At 39.1% G+C, this 16,674-nt stretch overlaps 1 protein-coding gene across 1 annotated transcript in view; it reads right to left on the reverse strand.

Annotated features, from left to right (window-relative positions):
* Positions 1–16,674, reverse strand: part of LOC106560452 (collagen alpha-1(XXIV) chain) — a 199,288-nt gene that overhangs the window by 148,000 nt on the left and 34,614 nt on the right. The window contains exon 4 of the mRNA XM_014123375.2: positions 9,181–9,234. Coding sequence (XP_013978850.2) covers positions 9,181–9,234 — 54 coding nt within the window. The remainder of the gene's footprint in view (positions 1–9,180; positions 9,235–16,674) is intronic.

Consider the following 16,674-nt stretch of genomic DNA (forward strand, 5'->3'; position numbering starts at 1 on the left):
AGAGACAGAGAGAGAGAGAGAGAGACAGGGGGGGAGACAAAGAGAGACAGAGAGAGAGAGAGAGAGAGAGAGAGAGAGAGAGAGAGAGAGAGAGAGAGAGAGAGAGAGAGAGAGAGAGAGAGACAGAGAGAGAGAGAGAGAGACAGAGAGAGAGAGAGAGACAGAGAGAGAGAGAGAGAGACAGAGAGAGACAGAGAGAGAGAGACAGAGAGAGACAGAGAGAGAGAGAAACTATCAGCATATCACAATGACAGCTAACAGCATAGCATTTAGACTAAGTCATACGATCTCTTAGCTACAGAGATTAAAGGTAGAGAAGGCAGACATGTGTTGCTAAAACTGCTGTTATCTAGAATGAGTGATTCATTGACTGTGAAGTAGTAAGAAGTTGAGTATTACACATATATTATTATATGTTCCGTCATTTCTCTTCATGTGCCAAACTTTGCCCTACCTTTAAAACGAACAGGAATGCACTTTCAAATGAACAACTTATAACACACACACACACATGCATTTATTTGAGTTCAACTCACACATGTGGGAACAACCACACGTGCATGCACATTTACACCCACACACACACACACACGCAAGCACGCACGCACGCACGCACACACACACACACACACACACACACACGTACACACACATCTGTACCAATGCTGTTGCCTGGCTTAAACTGCTTTCCCTCTAAAACACCCACTACACACTAAAGCCTTGAGGTAAGACTGCTCTCTTTAATTTAACAGTAACCAGTCACCATAATAGCTGTGATCAGGAGATGACAGAGACATAACGGAGAGGTAATGATAACCCACAGCTAGTGGATTACAGGTGTCTGAGTGTCCTCTGACACTGGGTTGTGTTGTGGTGCTTGCCATCATCTCTTTCTACCAGCCAGCCCACCAACCTCTCCCCCTGGCACTCTACTTTCCATGACTTTAACTCCACTTAGTGTTTGGTGAGGCTGCCTGGCTGAGACCATGTGGTTTTTATGGCAGAAAAGAAAAACTCACTTTAACTAACTCCTCCTCCTCCTCTTCCTCCTGCTCCTTCTCCTCCCTCTCCTCCATGAGAAACTCCATAACAAGGAATCTCTCTCCTCCTCTACCTTCCTCCCTCCCACTGTCCTAATTTACCCCACTACCTGCCTCTCTCTCTCCCCCTCCATCACAGTAACTCTCTCTCCCCCCTCTCTATCTCTTTCCTTCTCTCCATCTCTCTCAGTTCAGAGGAGATGGTTTAAAGTGGGGGTTTGTTCTGTGTGTTTAAAGTGCTGCCACCTGTGGAGTGTGGGACTAAGCTAAGGTACAGTACAGTACAGTACAGTACAGTACAGTACAGTAAGGTCTGGAGGTCTGTATCTTTCTGAGGCAGCAGAGGTTGCAGCCCACACAGACACAACCAGCCATTACAGTCATTTTTCACCACATAATGAAGCCTCCCCCTGACTGTCTATGTCTCTATGAGTCACCACACTGTATGCAAACCATATGTCTCCAAAGTTAGGTCCCACAGGGATTTACCATTATACAGTAGTCTACATGTAGACAATGTTTACTGCCTGCCTGGCTGGCTGATGGAGGGTCCCTGTCTGTCTGACTCACACTAAACAAGCGGAACTAAGAGAAGTGACGTGTTTTACAGAAGACATTACAAAGACGAAAACAGAGAGAGGTTCTCCTGTGCTCCCCTTGAGAATATTCAGGTTTTAGTTTAGTCTGATGTGTGTTTATTAGTCTGATGTTTGTTTAGTCTGATGTTTTGTTTAGTCTGATGTGTGTTTAGTAGTCTGATCTTATGTTTAGTCTGATGTGTGTTTATTAGTCTGATGTTTGTTTAGTAGTCTGATGTTTTGTTTAGTCTGATGTTTGTTTAGTCTGATGTGTGTTTATTAGTCTGATGTGTGTTTATTAGTCTGATGTTTTGTTTAGTCTGATGTTTGTTTAGTCTGATGTTTTGTTTAGTCTGATGTTTGTTTAGTCTGATGTTTGTTTAGTCTGATGTTTGTTTAGTCTGATGTTTGTTTAGTCTGATGTTTTGTTTAGTCTGATGTTTTGTTTAGTCTGATGTTTTGTTTAGTCTGATGTGTGTTTATTAGTCTGATGTTTTGTTTAGTCTGATGTTTTGTTTAGTCTGATGTTTTGTTTAGTCTGATGTGTGTTTATTAGTCTGATGTTTTGTTTAGTCTGATGTTTGTTTAGTCTGATGTGTGTTTATTAGTCTGATGTTTTGTTTAGTCTGATGTGTGTTTATTAGTCTGATGTTTTGTTTAGTCTGATGTTTGTTTAGTCTGATGTGTGTTTAGTAGTCTGATATCTTGTTTAGTCTGATGTTTGTTTAGTCTGATGTTTTGTTTAGTCTGATGTTTGTTTAGTCTGATGTGTGTTTATTAGTCTGATGTTTTGTTTAGTCTGATGTTTGTTTAGTCTGATGTGTGTTTATTAGTCTGATGTTTTGTTTAGTCTGATGTTTGTTTAGTCTTATGTGTGTTTATTAGTCTGATGTTTGTTTATTAGTCTGATGTTTTGTTTAGTCTGATGTTTTGTTTAGTCTGATGTTTTGTTTAGTCTGATGTTTGTTTAGTCTGATGTTTGTTTAGTCTGATGTTTTGTTTAGTCTGATGTTTTGTTTAGTCTGATGTTTGTTTATTAGTCTGATGTTATGTTTAGTCTGATGTTTGTTTAGTCTGATGTTTTGTTTAGTCTGATGTTTGTTTAGTCTGATGTTTGTTTAGTCTGATGTTATGTTTAGTCTGATGTTTTGTTTAGTCTGATGTTTTGTTTAGTCTGATGTTTGTTTAGTAGTCTGATGTTTTGTTTAGTCTGATGTTTGTTTAGTCTGATGTTTTGTTTAGTCTGATGTTTGTTTAGTAGTCTGATGTTTTGTTTAGTCTGATGTTTGTTTAGTCTGATGTTTTGTTTAGTCTGATGTTTGTTTAGTCTGATGTTTTGTTTAGTCTGATGTTTGTTTAGTCTGATGTTTTGTTTAGTCTGATGTGTGTTTAGTCTGATGTTTGTTTAGTAGTCTGATGTTTTGTTTAGTCTGATGTTTTGTTTAGTCTGATGTTTGTTTAGTCTGATGTTTGTTTAGTCTGATGTTTTGTTTAGTCTGATGTTTGTTTAGTCTGATGTTTGTTTAGTAGTCTGATGTTTTGTTTAGTCTGATGTTTTGTTTAGTCTGATGTTTTGTTTAGTCTGATGTGTGTTTATTAGTCTGATGTTTTGTTTAGTCTGATGTTTTGTTTAGTCTGATGTTTTGTTTAGTCTGATGTTATGTTTAGTCTGATGTTTGTTTAGTCTGATGTTTTGTTTAGTCTGATGTTTGTTTAGTCTGATGTTTGTTTAGTCTGATGTTTTGTTTAGTCTGATGTTTGTTTAGTAGTCTGATGTTTTGTTTAGTCTGATGTTTTGTTTAGTCTGATGTTTTGTTTAGTCTGATGTTTTGTTTAGTCTGATGTGTGTTTATTAGTCTGATGTTTGTTTAGTAGTCTGATGTTATGTTTAGTCTGATATCTTGTTTAGTCTGATGTTTTGTTTAGTCTGATGTGTGTTTATTAGTCTGATGTGTGTTTATTAGTCTGATGTGTGTTTATTAGTCTGATGTTTGTTTAGTCTGATGTTTTGTTTAGTCGGATGTTATGTTTAGTCTGATATCTTGTTTAGTCTGATGTTTTGTTTAGTCTGATGTGTGTTTATTAGTCTGATGTTTGTTTAGTCTGATGTGTGTTTATTAGTCTGATGTGTGTTTATTAGTCTGATGTTTTGTTTAGTCTGATGTTTGTTTAGTCTGATGTTTGTTTAGTCTGATGTTTGTTTAGTCTGATGTTTTGTTTAGTCTGATGTTTTGTTTAGTCTGATGTTTGTTTAGTAGTCTGATGTTTTGTTTAGTCTGATGTTTTGTTTAGTCTGATGTTTTGTTTAGTCTGATGTTTTGTTTAGTCTGATGTTTGTTTATTAGTCTGATGTTATGTTTAGTCTGATGTTTGTTTAGTCTGATGTTTGTTTAGTCTGATGTTTTGTTTAGTCTGATGTTTTGTTTAGTCTGATGTGTGTTTATTAGTCTGATGTTTGTTTATTAGTCTGATGTTTTGTTTAGTCTGATGTTTGTTTAGTCTGATGTTTTGTTTAGTCTGATGTTTGTTTAGTCTGATGTTTTGTTTAGTCTGATGTGTGTTTATTAGTCTGATGTTTTGTTTAGTCTGATGTTTTGTTTAGTCTGATGTTTTGTTTAGTCTGATGTTTGTTTAGTCTGATGTTTTGTTTAGTCTGATGTTTGTTTAGTCTGATGTTTGTTTAGTCTGATGTTTGTTTAGTCTGATGTTTTGTTTAGTCTGATGTTTGTTTAGTCTGATGTTTGTTTAGTCTGATGTTTTGTTTAGTCTGATGTTTTGTTTAGTCTGATGTTTTGTTTAGTCTGATGTTTTGTTTAGTCTGATGTTTGTTTAGTCTGATGTTTTGTTTAGTCTGATGTTTTGTTTAGTCTGATGTGTGTTTATTAGTCTGATGTTTTGTTTAGTCTGATGTTTGTTTAGTCTGATGTTTGTTTAGTCTGATGTTTTGTTTAGTCTGATGTGTGTTTATTAGTCTGATGTTTTGTTTAGTCTGATGTTTTGTTTAGTCTGATGTTTGTTTAGTCTGATGTTTTGTTTAGTCTGATGTTTGTTTAGTAGTCTGATGTTTTGTTTAGTCTGATGTTTTGTTTAGTCTGATGTTTTGTTTAGTCTGATGTTTTGTTTAGTCTGATGTTTTGTTTAGTCTGATGTGTGTTTATTAGTCTGATGTTTTGTTTAGTCTGATGTTTTGTTTAGTCTGATGTTTTGTTTAGTCTGATGTGTGTTTATTAGTCTGATGTTTTGTTTAGTCTGATGTTTTGTTTAGTCTGATGTTTTGTTTAGTCTGATGTTTTGTTTAGTCTGATGTTTTGTTTAGTCTGATATCTTGTTTAGTCTGATGTTTTGTTTAGTCTGATGTTTGTTTAGTCTGATGTTTGTTTAGTAGTCTGATGTTTTGTTTAGTCTGATGTTTTGTTTAGTCTGATGTGTGTTTAGTAGTCTGATGTTTGTTTAGTCTGATGTTTTGTTTAGTCTGATGTTTTGTTTAGTCTGATGTGTGTTTATTAGTCTGATGTTTGTTTAGTAGTCTGATGTTTTGTTTAGTCTGATGTTTTGTTTAGTCTGATGTGTGTTTATTAGTCTGATGTGTGTTTATTAGTCTGATGTTTTGTTTAGTCTGATGTTTGTTTAGTCTGATGTTTGTTTAGTCTGATGTTTTGTTTAGTCTGATGTTTTGTTTAGTCTGATGTGTGTTTATTAGTCTGATGTTTGTTTAGTAGTCTGATGTTTTATTTAGTCGGATGTTATGTTTAGTCTGATATCTTGTTTAGTCTGATGTTTTGTTTAGTCTGATGTTTTGTTTAGTCTGATGTTTGTTTAGTCTGATGTTTTGTTTAGTCTGATGTTTTGTTTAGTCGGATGTTATGTTTAGTCTGATATCTTGTTTAGTCTGATGTTTTGTTTAGTCTGATGTTTTGTTTAGTCTGATGTCTTGTTTAGTCTGATGTTGTCACGATCACTGTCCTCAAACTCCCTGTCATAGATCAGTCAAGGCGCAGCATGCCGGTAATTCCACATACTTTATTGAAGAAAAACCGAACAAAACATTGAACAGGTAAAACAGAAAGAAACGTGACGCTCTGGGTCTGCTCAAAGGCAGCTGCACAAAAACAAGATCCCACAACTCAAGGAGGGAAAAAAGGCTGCCTAAGTATGGTTCCCAATCAGAGACAATGATAGACAGCTGCCTCTGATTGGAAACCATACCTGGCCAAAACATAGAAATAAAATCCATAGAATGCCCACCCCATATCACACCCTGACCTAACTAAACAGAGAAAAACGGCTCTCACAGGTCAGGGCGTGACAGATGTCTTGCATAGTCTGATGTTTTGTTTAAATCAAATCAAACTTTATTTGTCACATGCGCCGAATACAAGTGTAGACCTTACCGTGAAATGCGTACTTACAAGCCCTTAACCAACAGTGCAGTTCAAAAAGAGTTAAGAAAATATTTACCAAATAAACTAAAGTAAAAAATTAAAAATTATAAAAAGTAACACAATAACATAACAATAACGAGGCTATATACTGGGTACCGAGTCAGTACCGAGTCAGTGTGCGAGGTTACCGAGTCAGTGTGCTAGGGTACAGGTTAGTTGAGGTAATTTGTACATGTAGGAAGGGGTGAAGTGACTATGCATAGATAATAAACAGCAAGTAGCAGCAGTGTACAAAACAAATGGGGGATGGTTAACTTCTCTAGGGTAGGGGGAAGTATTTTCACAGCCGGATGAAAAACGTACCCAAATTAAACGGCCTGCTACTCGGGCCCAGGAACTAGAATATGCATATTATTAGTAGATTTTGATAGGAAACACTCTGAAGTTTCTAAAACTGTTTGAATGATGTCTGTGAGTATAACAGAACTCATACGGCAGGCAAAAACCTGAGAAAAATCGAACCAGGAAGTGGGAATTCTCGTGCTTGTAGTCCTTTCAAGTCATTGCCTATCGAACACACAGTGACTTAGGGTTCATTTTGCACTTCCTAAGGCTTCCACTAGATGTAAACAATCTTTAGAAAGTTGTTTGAGGCGTCTATGATGAACAGAGAGCGAACAGAGGAAGTTGGAAGTTGTTGACTCAAGAAAGCACTGGCGTTCATTGGCGCACATTCACGTGAGAGTTAGCTGTGTTCCAAAACGTTTTTCAAGACACTGGAATCGTCCGGTTGGAATATTATTGAAGTTCTAAGTTAAAAAGGCCCTAAAGATTGATGCTATACAACGTTTGACATGTTTGAACGAACGTAAATATAACTTTTTTTGACTTTTCGTCGTGACATTTTCCTCGCGCTTCCTACACTTGGAGTAGCTTACTGAACGCGGAAACAACAAGGAGGGATTTGGACATAAATTATGGACTTTATCGAACAAAACAACATTTATTGTTGACCTGGGATTCCTGGAAGTGCCTTCTGATGAAGATCATCAAAGGTAAGTGAATATTTCTAATGCTATTTAGGATTTTAGATGACTAGTGTATTTTTCTGAGCGCAGTACTCAGATTATTGCAAAGTGTGCTTTCCCCGTGAAGCTTTTTTGAAATCTGTCACAGCGGTTGCATAAAGGAGATGTTCATCTATAATTCTTTGAATAACAGTTTAATATATTATCAACGTTTACGATGAGTATTTTTGTAAATTGTTGTACTGATTCACCGGGAGTATTGGAGGCAAAATATTTTCTGAACATCACACGCCAATGTAAAACTGGGTTTATGGATATAAATATTAACTTTATCGAACAAAAAATTTATGTATTGTGTAACATGATGTCCTAGGAGTGTCATCTGATGAAGATCGTCAAAGGGTAGTGCATAATTTTAGCTGGTTTTCTGGTTTTTGTGACGCCTGTCCTTGCTAGGAAAATGGCTGTGTGCTTTTTCTTGTGTTGGAACTGTCCTAACATAATATAACTTCATGCTTTCGCCGTAAAGCCTTTTTGAAATCGGACAATGTGGTTACATTAAGGAGAAGTGTACCTTTAAAATGGTGTAAAATAGTTGTATGTTTGAGAACTTTGAATTATGACATTTTGTGGTTTTGAATTTGGTGCTCTGATTTTTCACTGGCTGTTGAATAGTGTAAACCGTGCCCAAGAGAGGTTAATGTAAATAGTCTGGTGGCCATTTGATTAATTGTTCAGCAGTATGGCTTGCTGGTAGAAGCTGTTAAGGAGCCTTTTGGTCCTAGACTTGGCGCTCCGGTACCGCTTGCCGGGCGGTAGCAGATAAAACAGTCTATGACTTGGGTGACTGGAGTCTCTGACAATTTTATGTGCTTTCCTCTGACACCACCTATTATATATGTCCTGGATGGCAGGAAACTTGGCCCCAGTGATGTACTGGGCCATACGCACTACCCTCTGTAGCGCCTTACGGTTAGATGCCGAGCAGTTGCCATACCAGGTGGTGATGCAACCGGTCAGGATGCTGTCGATGGTGCAGCTGTAGAACCTTTTGAGGATCTGGGGAGCCATGCCAAATCTTTTCAGTCTCCTGATGGAGAAAATGTTTTGTTGTGCCCTCTTCATGACTGTCTTGGTGTGTTTGGACCATGATCGTTTTTTGGTGATGTTGACACCAAGGAACTTGAAACTCTCGACTTGCTCCACTTAAGCCTGTTTTGTTTAGTCTGACGTCTTGTTTAGTGTGATATCTTGTTTAGTTTGATGTTTTGTTAAGTCTGATGTTTTGTTTAGTCTGATGTTATGTATAGTCTGAAGTCTGGTTTAGTCTGATGTTTTGTTTATTAGTCTGATGTTTTGTTTATTAGTCTTATGTTTTGTTTAGTAGTCTGATGTTTTCTTTAGTCTGATGTTTTGTTTAGTCTGGCTCCTCAGTGCTGTGATCAGAGCGTAATGATCAGAGATCATTGTTCAGTCTCAACAACACAAGTGACACAGCCCCATCTGGAGCTGCTTTTTCTACCTTGACGCTCTACCTTGGCCCAGTGAAGTGTTCTCCTCTCACAGGACCATCTCATTCAGCCGCACCATTACAGCTCATCCCTGGTTCTTGTTGGAATCACATAAACCACTAGCATGTCTGTCAGCAGCTCTGTCACGGTGCTGGATCACTGGGGTGAACACAGCCAAACCAAAGACATATGGGTTGTGTCTAGCTTGTGTCTGTGGATTGATGGTGACGACATGAGAGTGCATTGAGAAGTGTATTCAGCCACAGAGTGAGTGTGTGAGCTGTGTGCATCTGTACTCTCTGGCAGGTTCAGTCTTAACATGCCTCACCAGGACAATAAACCTGACCTCACATTGGCCGTACTGAGGACCACAACTAGCTACTTCCTGACATGTCCTGGAATAACCCTTGAAGAAGCCATTTTAAAGTCCACCATGACCTTTAGAGATCTTATAACAACATACTGTAGCACCGTACAACACTGTACATAAAACACTGCTAGTGTTCAGCTGCGTCTGTGATGTTTATCTTTTAAGCTGCCTATCACCTCAGGGAAGGGAGTGGCACCTCCTAAGGCTCGATGACACCCCAGTGACATCACACCTGTCCGCAGACAGGTAAAACACAGTTTACAGTACTCACCCGAGCTCCTCTCTTCCCAGCAGGACCAGGTAGACCGCGGGGACCAGGAGGACCCTTTTATAGAGAGAGAGACAGAGAGAAGAAAGAAAGAGAGAAGAGAAAGGACATGAGGAGAGAGAGACACAGACGTCACAGACACGCAAATAAGTTGTAAATGAGAAGTGATAGCATGCTGTAATGTATAGGCAGATGTGGGGAGGAGTATACTGTGTTTACTATATGTAAGAGAGGCCAATGTTCTCCAAACCAGTAATGGCAAAGCTTTTAGCCAGTTCTGGGATTAACATAAACTCTTTGTCAACGCAGGAAGAAACACATGGTATGATTCCACTTCATGTTCGTTTGGACGCAAGATGTAAAAGGAGAAGGAGAGAAAAAAGCACAACACACATGTGCTCAACACTTTTACATTCCAGTGTTGGAACTGAAGACTCTAGTAAAGTACTGGTAAAACATGATTTTTAGTACATTAAACCTGGTATGTTATGTGGTAGATTTTTTGCCATCCCACAAATGCATAAGAAACTCCCACGAATGCACACATCCACTCCACACAGATGTGGAGTACGGAGCTCACCTGTTAACTTTCAAAATACAGAAATACATCCGCTATGATGTATTTATGATGCAAAATGCATCCTACCGGCTGTATTTCTGTATTTTGAAAGTTATACATCTTGAAAACTTGTTTGCTGACATGCAAAACATTTTGAGACTATATCAACAATGGACTAATGAAACAAATGACAAAATACAGTTTTTGGGTGGAGTTTTCCTTTAAAGTATTATTGGAAACTGGAGGCTTTTCAAATGAATTTGCAGTTATTATGTATCCTTCATGGGCTGCTGATCCAAGTCAAACAAACAGAGAGAGAGAGAGGATATCACTGGACCAACTTACAGGAAGAGGGTTCGCTGAGTGCCTTGGCTCTGGATGGGTAATACTGATGACAATCTGACTGCTATGACACTGTGTTCACAATTTAGCAAGCTGCTAAACAGCATGAAAGAGTCTGACGCTCAGGACATATAATACACACAGACAGTCATGGAAAAACTATTTTAGATAATACAGAATAATAAATGAAGAGTGTGTGTATGTGTGTGTGTGTGTGTGTGTGTGTTTGCGAGTACACGTGTGTGTGTGTGTGTGTGTGTGTGTGTGTGTGTGTGTGTGTGTGTGTGTGTGTGTGTGTGTGTGTGTGTGTGTGTGTGTGTGTGTGTGTGTGTGCATTTCTGAGGGAGTCCTGCACATTCTATTCCTCTCTGTCAGTATCAGAGGGACAAAGAGATAATGTCTCAGAGACAGAAACAGCTGGTTGCTCATGGAGCCACACTCCTACACACACAGAGATGGAAACATTGAGTGCACTACTACCGCCTTCTCACCAAAACAACAGGACCAAGAGAGACAATGATTCTTCTTTCTTTCATTATCTGATGATAATATTAGCAGCATGATAGCTGTGCCGCTGGCTGCATGTTGTGCCTAACAAAACCCTACAACTGGGAGTGTATTCAACATTTCACACGGCCCCTTATGTCTTTTTTCTTTTACATGTATCTTTATGGCATGTGCCATGTAATATCTGTTCATTTGCTTTCACTGTAGGTAACATCAGACTGAATGCTGCACTCACCATTGTTCTCTGTGGTTGAACCAGGCTAGGTAGCACTAATAGTACCAGCAGTGAAATGTATTTCAGATAGAGGAAGTGAATCATGAAGGTGATGATTGAGAAATCTGTACTTCCTCCCTCTTTGAAGTGCCTTTGAAGTGTGCAGCTGGGGTGAACTCCCCCAAACATCCTCCTCAAATCCCAGTGTCGAGTCAAATTGGATCTCAATGGGACCCGATCAAAATATCATAAATGTTAAAATCAGCATAGACCAGCCTAAATTTCAAGCTGGTCCATGCTGGTCTATGCTGGTCTAATGCTGGTCAAGCTGGTCTTACCAGCATGGTCTAGCTGGTTAGGCTGACAGACTAGCTGGTCAAGCTGGTGATGCTGTTGACCAGCTTATGCTGCTGGTGACCAGGTTATTCAGTTATACTGGTGATGCTGGTATGCTGGTGACCAAACTGGTCCATGCTGGTCCAGCATGGTCTAGCTGGTCAAGCTGGTCTGCAAAACCATGGCCATCATTATCATATTTCCCAGCATGCTCTATTGCAGTATGATCATTATATATTTTTTCAATATCTGTTTTTGTATGCTATACAAAGATAAATAACATACATTTTTCAAAACTAATCCAATATGTTAGTTGACTTATTGCACCTGTTACCAAAATGGTTGTTCCAGTTTAGATGGTTTAGGTAGTCTCATTTAATAATCTTTCCAACCCTAGCAGTCATTCTGAATGCAGATTGTGGGTGAATAAAAGTTCACATTTTTGGATATCCCCGCTCTGGCAGGATTCCAAATTAAACATCACTTTGCAAAGCCATCATAATAAGGTGACTTAATGCTGGTTTTGCTGGTGACCAGGATATGGAGGTACGCTGGTAACCAGTCTATGCTGGTCACCAACGTCCAAAACACAGCGAAGGCTAGTGGTCACCAGCAAAAACACAGTGATGGCAGGTCACCAACAAAAATACAGAAAAGGCTGCCTATGCTGATCTATGCAATTTTTTTCTGCAGAGTAGGTAATTACTATTGTAGTTATTTCTAAATTACTACCTGCTAAATAATGGGCTGTAATAGTATAAATACATAGTTATTGTAAACATGATCCTCCCATTCTATGGAATGCCCACCGCCCTCATATGTCATGTCTGCTAAAATGTTTTACCTGGTTCTTCAATGACAGATGGAACAGATAAGGTTAACTTTGATTCTATACAAGTAAAGACCAACAAAGTCCAACTTATCACATGGAATGTTAAAGGGCTCCTTGAGGGAAAAAAGCATATTGTTCTCGAACACTTAAAACGATTGTCAGCAGATGTGGTTTTCTTGTAAGAGTTACATTTAAAAAAATGAAAAATTGAACATTTAAGAGGAGCTGGGTTGGAAAAGCCTATGTTGCCACCTACTGTAGTAACAGCAGAGTTTTAGGCATCCTGATAAATAAGAATACACAATTGCACGTTTTCTAATGCTGAATTGTACCTTAGATGGTGAAAGATACACATTCATTTCATTGTACAGTATATCCCAACAGGGGTAAATCGGGTAGTTTTAGAACCAATTAAAGCTATATTAGATCAAATCCAGACAGGAACTTATTATTTTAGCAGGTGACCTTAAGCATACATTCGATAAGATTGGCAGATGTTGTAATAAAAAAGGCACATTTACTGTTGGGAGCCAGGAAAATGTTTATCTCTACAAATAATTTACATGACACCTGGAGATTACGATTCCCAATACTATTATTTTTCTTGTCAAAGTAAGAAAAGCTACTCAAGAATTGACTACATTTTTATTAAAAAAAATGGACTCAACAATTTACTGGATTCAAAAATGTATGATATAGTGATATCGGATCATTCTCCGCTATCATGCTTAATTACACCAATAGAAAATACAGTTAGCGACAGAATTTGGAGAATGAATAGTGCGCATCTTCCGGACTCTAAATGTATTAAATACGTAAAAAATTAAATACATAAAAAATAAAAAACCTTTGCCATTACAAATGTAGACATAGAGGACAGAGAAAAGCCGACCCCGACATAATTTGAGATGACTTTAAGGCGTACATATGTGGAATGATAATATCATATTCTGCAAAAGTAAATTATGATTTCAAAATTAAAAATAAAGAAAAATAAATCACTCCTAGAAAAAGCCCATAAAAGATCTTTACAAGGTAAACCAGAAAATTACATTTGTGAACTTAAGCAGGAATACGATCTTTAACTTTTGAAGAAAGCCAACAACTACATGTTAAACTCAAATAAAGCATACTACTTAATGGCAAATAAACCTGGTAAATAAAGTACAGTCGTGGCCAAAAGTTTTGAGAATGACACAAATATTAATTTTCACAGTCTGCTGCCTCAGTTTGTATGATGGAAATTTGCATATACTCCAGAATGTTATGAAGAGTGATCAGATGAATTGCAATTAATTGCAAAGTCCCTCTTTGCCATGCAAATGAACCAAATCCCCCCAAAACATTTCCACTGCATTTCAGCCCTGCCACAAAAGGACCAGCTGACATCATGTCAGTGACTCTCTTGTTAACACAAATGTGAGTGTTGACAAGGACAAGGCTGGAGATCACTCTCTCATGCGGATTGAGTTCGAATAACAGACTGGAAGCTTCAAAACGAGGGTGGTGCTTGGAATCATTGTTCTTCCTCTGTCAAACATGGTTACCTGCAAGAAAACACGTGCCGTCATCATTGATTTTCACAAAAAAAGGCTTCACAGGCAAGGATATTGCTGCCAGTAAGATTGCACCTAAATCAACCATTTATCAGATCATCAAGAACTTCTAGGAGAGCGGTTCAATTGTTGTGAAGAAGGCTTCAGAGCAACAAAGAAAGTCCAGCAAGCGCCAGGACCGTCTCCTAAAGTTGATTCAGCTGTGGGATTGGGGCACCACCAGTACAGAGCTTGCTCAGGAATGGCAGCAGGCAGGTGTGAATGCATCTGCACGCGCAGTGAGGCAAAAGACTTTTGGAGGATGGCCTGGTGTCAAGAAGGGCAGCAAAGAAGCCACCTCTCTCCAGGAAAAACATCAGGGACAGACTGATATTCTGCAAAAGGTACAGGGATTGGACTGCTGAGGACTGGGGTAAAGTCATTTTCTCTGATGAGTCCCCTTTCCAATTGTTTGGGGCACCCGGAAAAAAGCTTGAGGTGAGCGCTACCATCAGTCCTGTGTCATGCCAACAGTAACACATCCTGAGACCATTCATGTGTGGGGTTGCTTCTCAGCCAAGGGAGTGGGCTCACTCATAATTTTGCCTAAGAACACAGCCATAAATAAAGAATGGTACCAACACATCCTCCGTGAGCAACTTCTCCCAACCATCCAGGAACAGTTTGGTGATGAACTCCAGCATGATGGAGCACCTTGCCATAAGGCAAAAGTGATCACTATGTGGCTCGGGGAACTAAACATCGATATTTTGGGTCCATGGCCAGGAAACTCCCCAGACCTTAATCCCATTGAGAACTTGTAGTCATTCCTCAAGAGGCGGGTGAACAAACAAAAACTACAAATTCTGACAAACTCCAAGCATTGATTATGCAAGAATGGGCTGCCATCAGGACCAGAAGATAATTGACAGAATGCCAGGGCGGATTGCAGAGGTCTTGAAAAAGAATGGTCAACACTGCAAATATTGACTCCTTGCATCAACTTCATGTAATTGTCAATAAAAGCCTTTGACACTTATGAAATGCTTGTAGTTATACTTCAGTATTCCATAGTAACATCTGACAAAAATATCTAAAGACACTGAAGCAGCAAACTTTCTGGAAATTAATATTTGTGTCATTCTCAAAACGTTTGGCCACGACTGTACACTACAGTGCATTTGGAAAGTATTCAGACCCCTTGACATTTTCCAACATTTTTTACGTTACAGCTTTTTTATAATATGTATTAAATAGTTTTTTCCCTACACATAATACCCCATAATGACAAGTCAAAAACATTTTTTTTTACTGAAAATGCACATATACATAAGTATTCAGACCCTTTACACAGTACTTTGTTGAAGCACCTTTGGCAGCGATTACAGCCTCGAGTCTTCTTGGGAGTGACGCAACAAGCCTGGCACACCTGTATTTCAGTAATTTCTCCCATTCTTCTCTGCAGATCCTCTCAAGCTCTGCCAGGTTGGATGGGGAGAGTCGCTGCACAGCTATTTTCAGGTCTCTCCAGAGATATTCGATTGGGTTCAAGTCCGGACTTTGGCTGGGCCACTCAAGGACATTCAGCGACTTGTCCTGAAGCCACTCCTGCATTGTCTTGGCTGTGTGCTTAGTGTCGCTGGCCTGTTCGAAGGTGAACCTTAGCCCCAGTCTGAAGTCCTGAGCGCTCTGGATCAGGTTTTCATCAAGGATCTCTCTGTACTTTGCTCCGTTCATCTTTCCCTTGATCCTGACTAGTCTCCCAGTCCCTGCCCCTAAAAAACATGCCAAACAGCATGATGCTGCCACCACCATGCTTCACCGTAGGGATGGTGCCAGATTTCCTCCAGATGTGATTTAGGCCAAGGAGTTCAATCTTGGTTTCATCAGACCAGCGAATCTTGTTTCTCATGGTCTGAGAGTCCTTTAGGTGCCTTTTGGCAAACTCCAAGTGGGCTGTCATGTGCCTTTTACTGAGGAGTGGCTTCCGTCTGGCCACTCTACCACAAAGCCCTGATTGGTAGAGTGCTGCAGAGATGGTTGTCCTTCTGGAAGGTTCTCCCATCTCCACAGAGGAACTCTAGAGCTCTGTCAGAGTGACCATTGGGTTCTTGGTCACCTCCCTTCTCCCCTGATTGCTTAGTTTGGCCGGGCAGCCAGCTCTAGGAAGAGTTTTGGTCATTCCAAACTTCTTCCATTTAAGAATGATGGAGGCCTCTGTGTTCTTGGGGACCTTCTATGCTGCATAACTTATTTGGTAGTGTTCCCCAGATCTGTGCCTCAACACAATCCTGTCTCGGAGCTCTACGGACAATTCCTTCGACCTCATGGCTTGGTTTTTGCTTTGATATGTACTGTCAACTGTGGGACCTTTTATAGACAGGTGTGTGCCTTTCCATATCATGTCCAATCAATTGAATTTACCACAGGTGGACTCCAATGAAGTTGTAGAAACATCTCAAGGACGATCAATGGAAACAGGATGCAGCTGAGCTCAATTTCGAGTCTCATAGCAAAGGGACTGAATACTTATGTAATAAAGTATTTTTTAAATGAATGTTTTGTACATTTGCTAACATTTCACCTTGTCATTATGGGGTATTGTGTGTAGAATGCTGAGGATTTTTATTTATTTAATCCATTTTAGAATAAGGCTGTAATGTAACAAAATGTGGAAAAAGTCAAGGGGTCTGAGTACTTTCCGATGGCACTGTATATATATATATATATATATATATATATATATATAAGCTAAACAAAGATTTATTTGCCCATATTAAGTCTGTTATGATCGAGTATACTTGTCAGTGGCGACCCGTCATTCAGGGCAGGTGGGGCAGAGCCCCAACCGTTTTGAGCCCCACCTGCCCTGAATGACGGGTCGCCACTGACGAGTATACTCAATCATAACAGACTTAATATGGGCAAATAAATCTTCCTCAGTCTGAGGGTGATTTAAAACATCCAGACTTGGAATTGTATCAACTCGCCACCCAAGGCTTTTACTTGAGACATATAGTTAAACTTACTAAAGAGGAACAATGGGTACATATTGGAGATGCACATGCTCATCCTCATAATCTTTTTAGGTGTTTGTTTTCAAAAGATTAAGCTAAGAACATTAACAACTTCATAGTTAAGAACCTCATAACAATATGGAATAAAATGAAAC

The sequence above is a fragment of the Salmo salar genome, chromosome ssa10, assembly GCF_905237065.1.
Source record: "Salmo salar chromosome ssa10, Ssal_v3.1, whole genome shotgun sequence".
Taxonomy (NCBI): domain Eukaryota; kingdom Metazoa; phylum Chordata; class Actinopteri; order Salmoniformes; family Salmonidae; genus Salmo; species Salmo salar.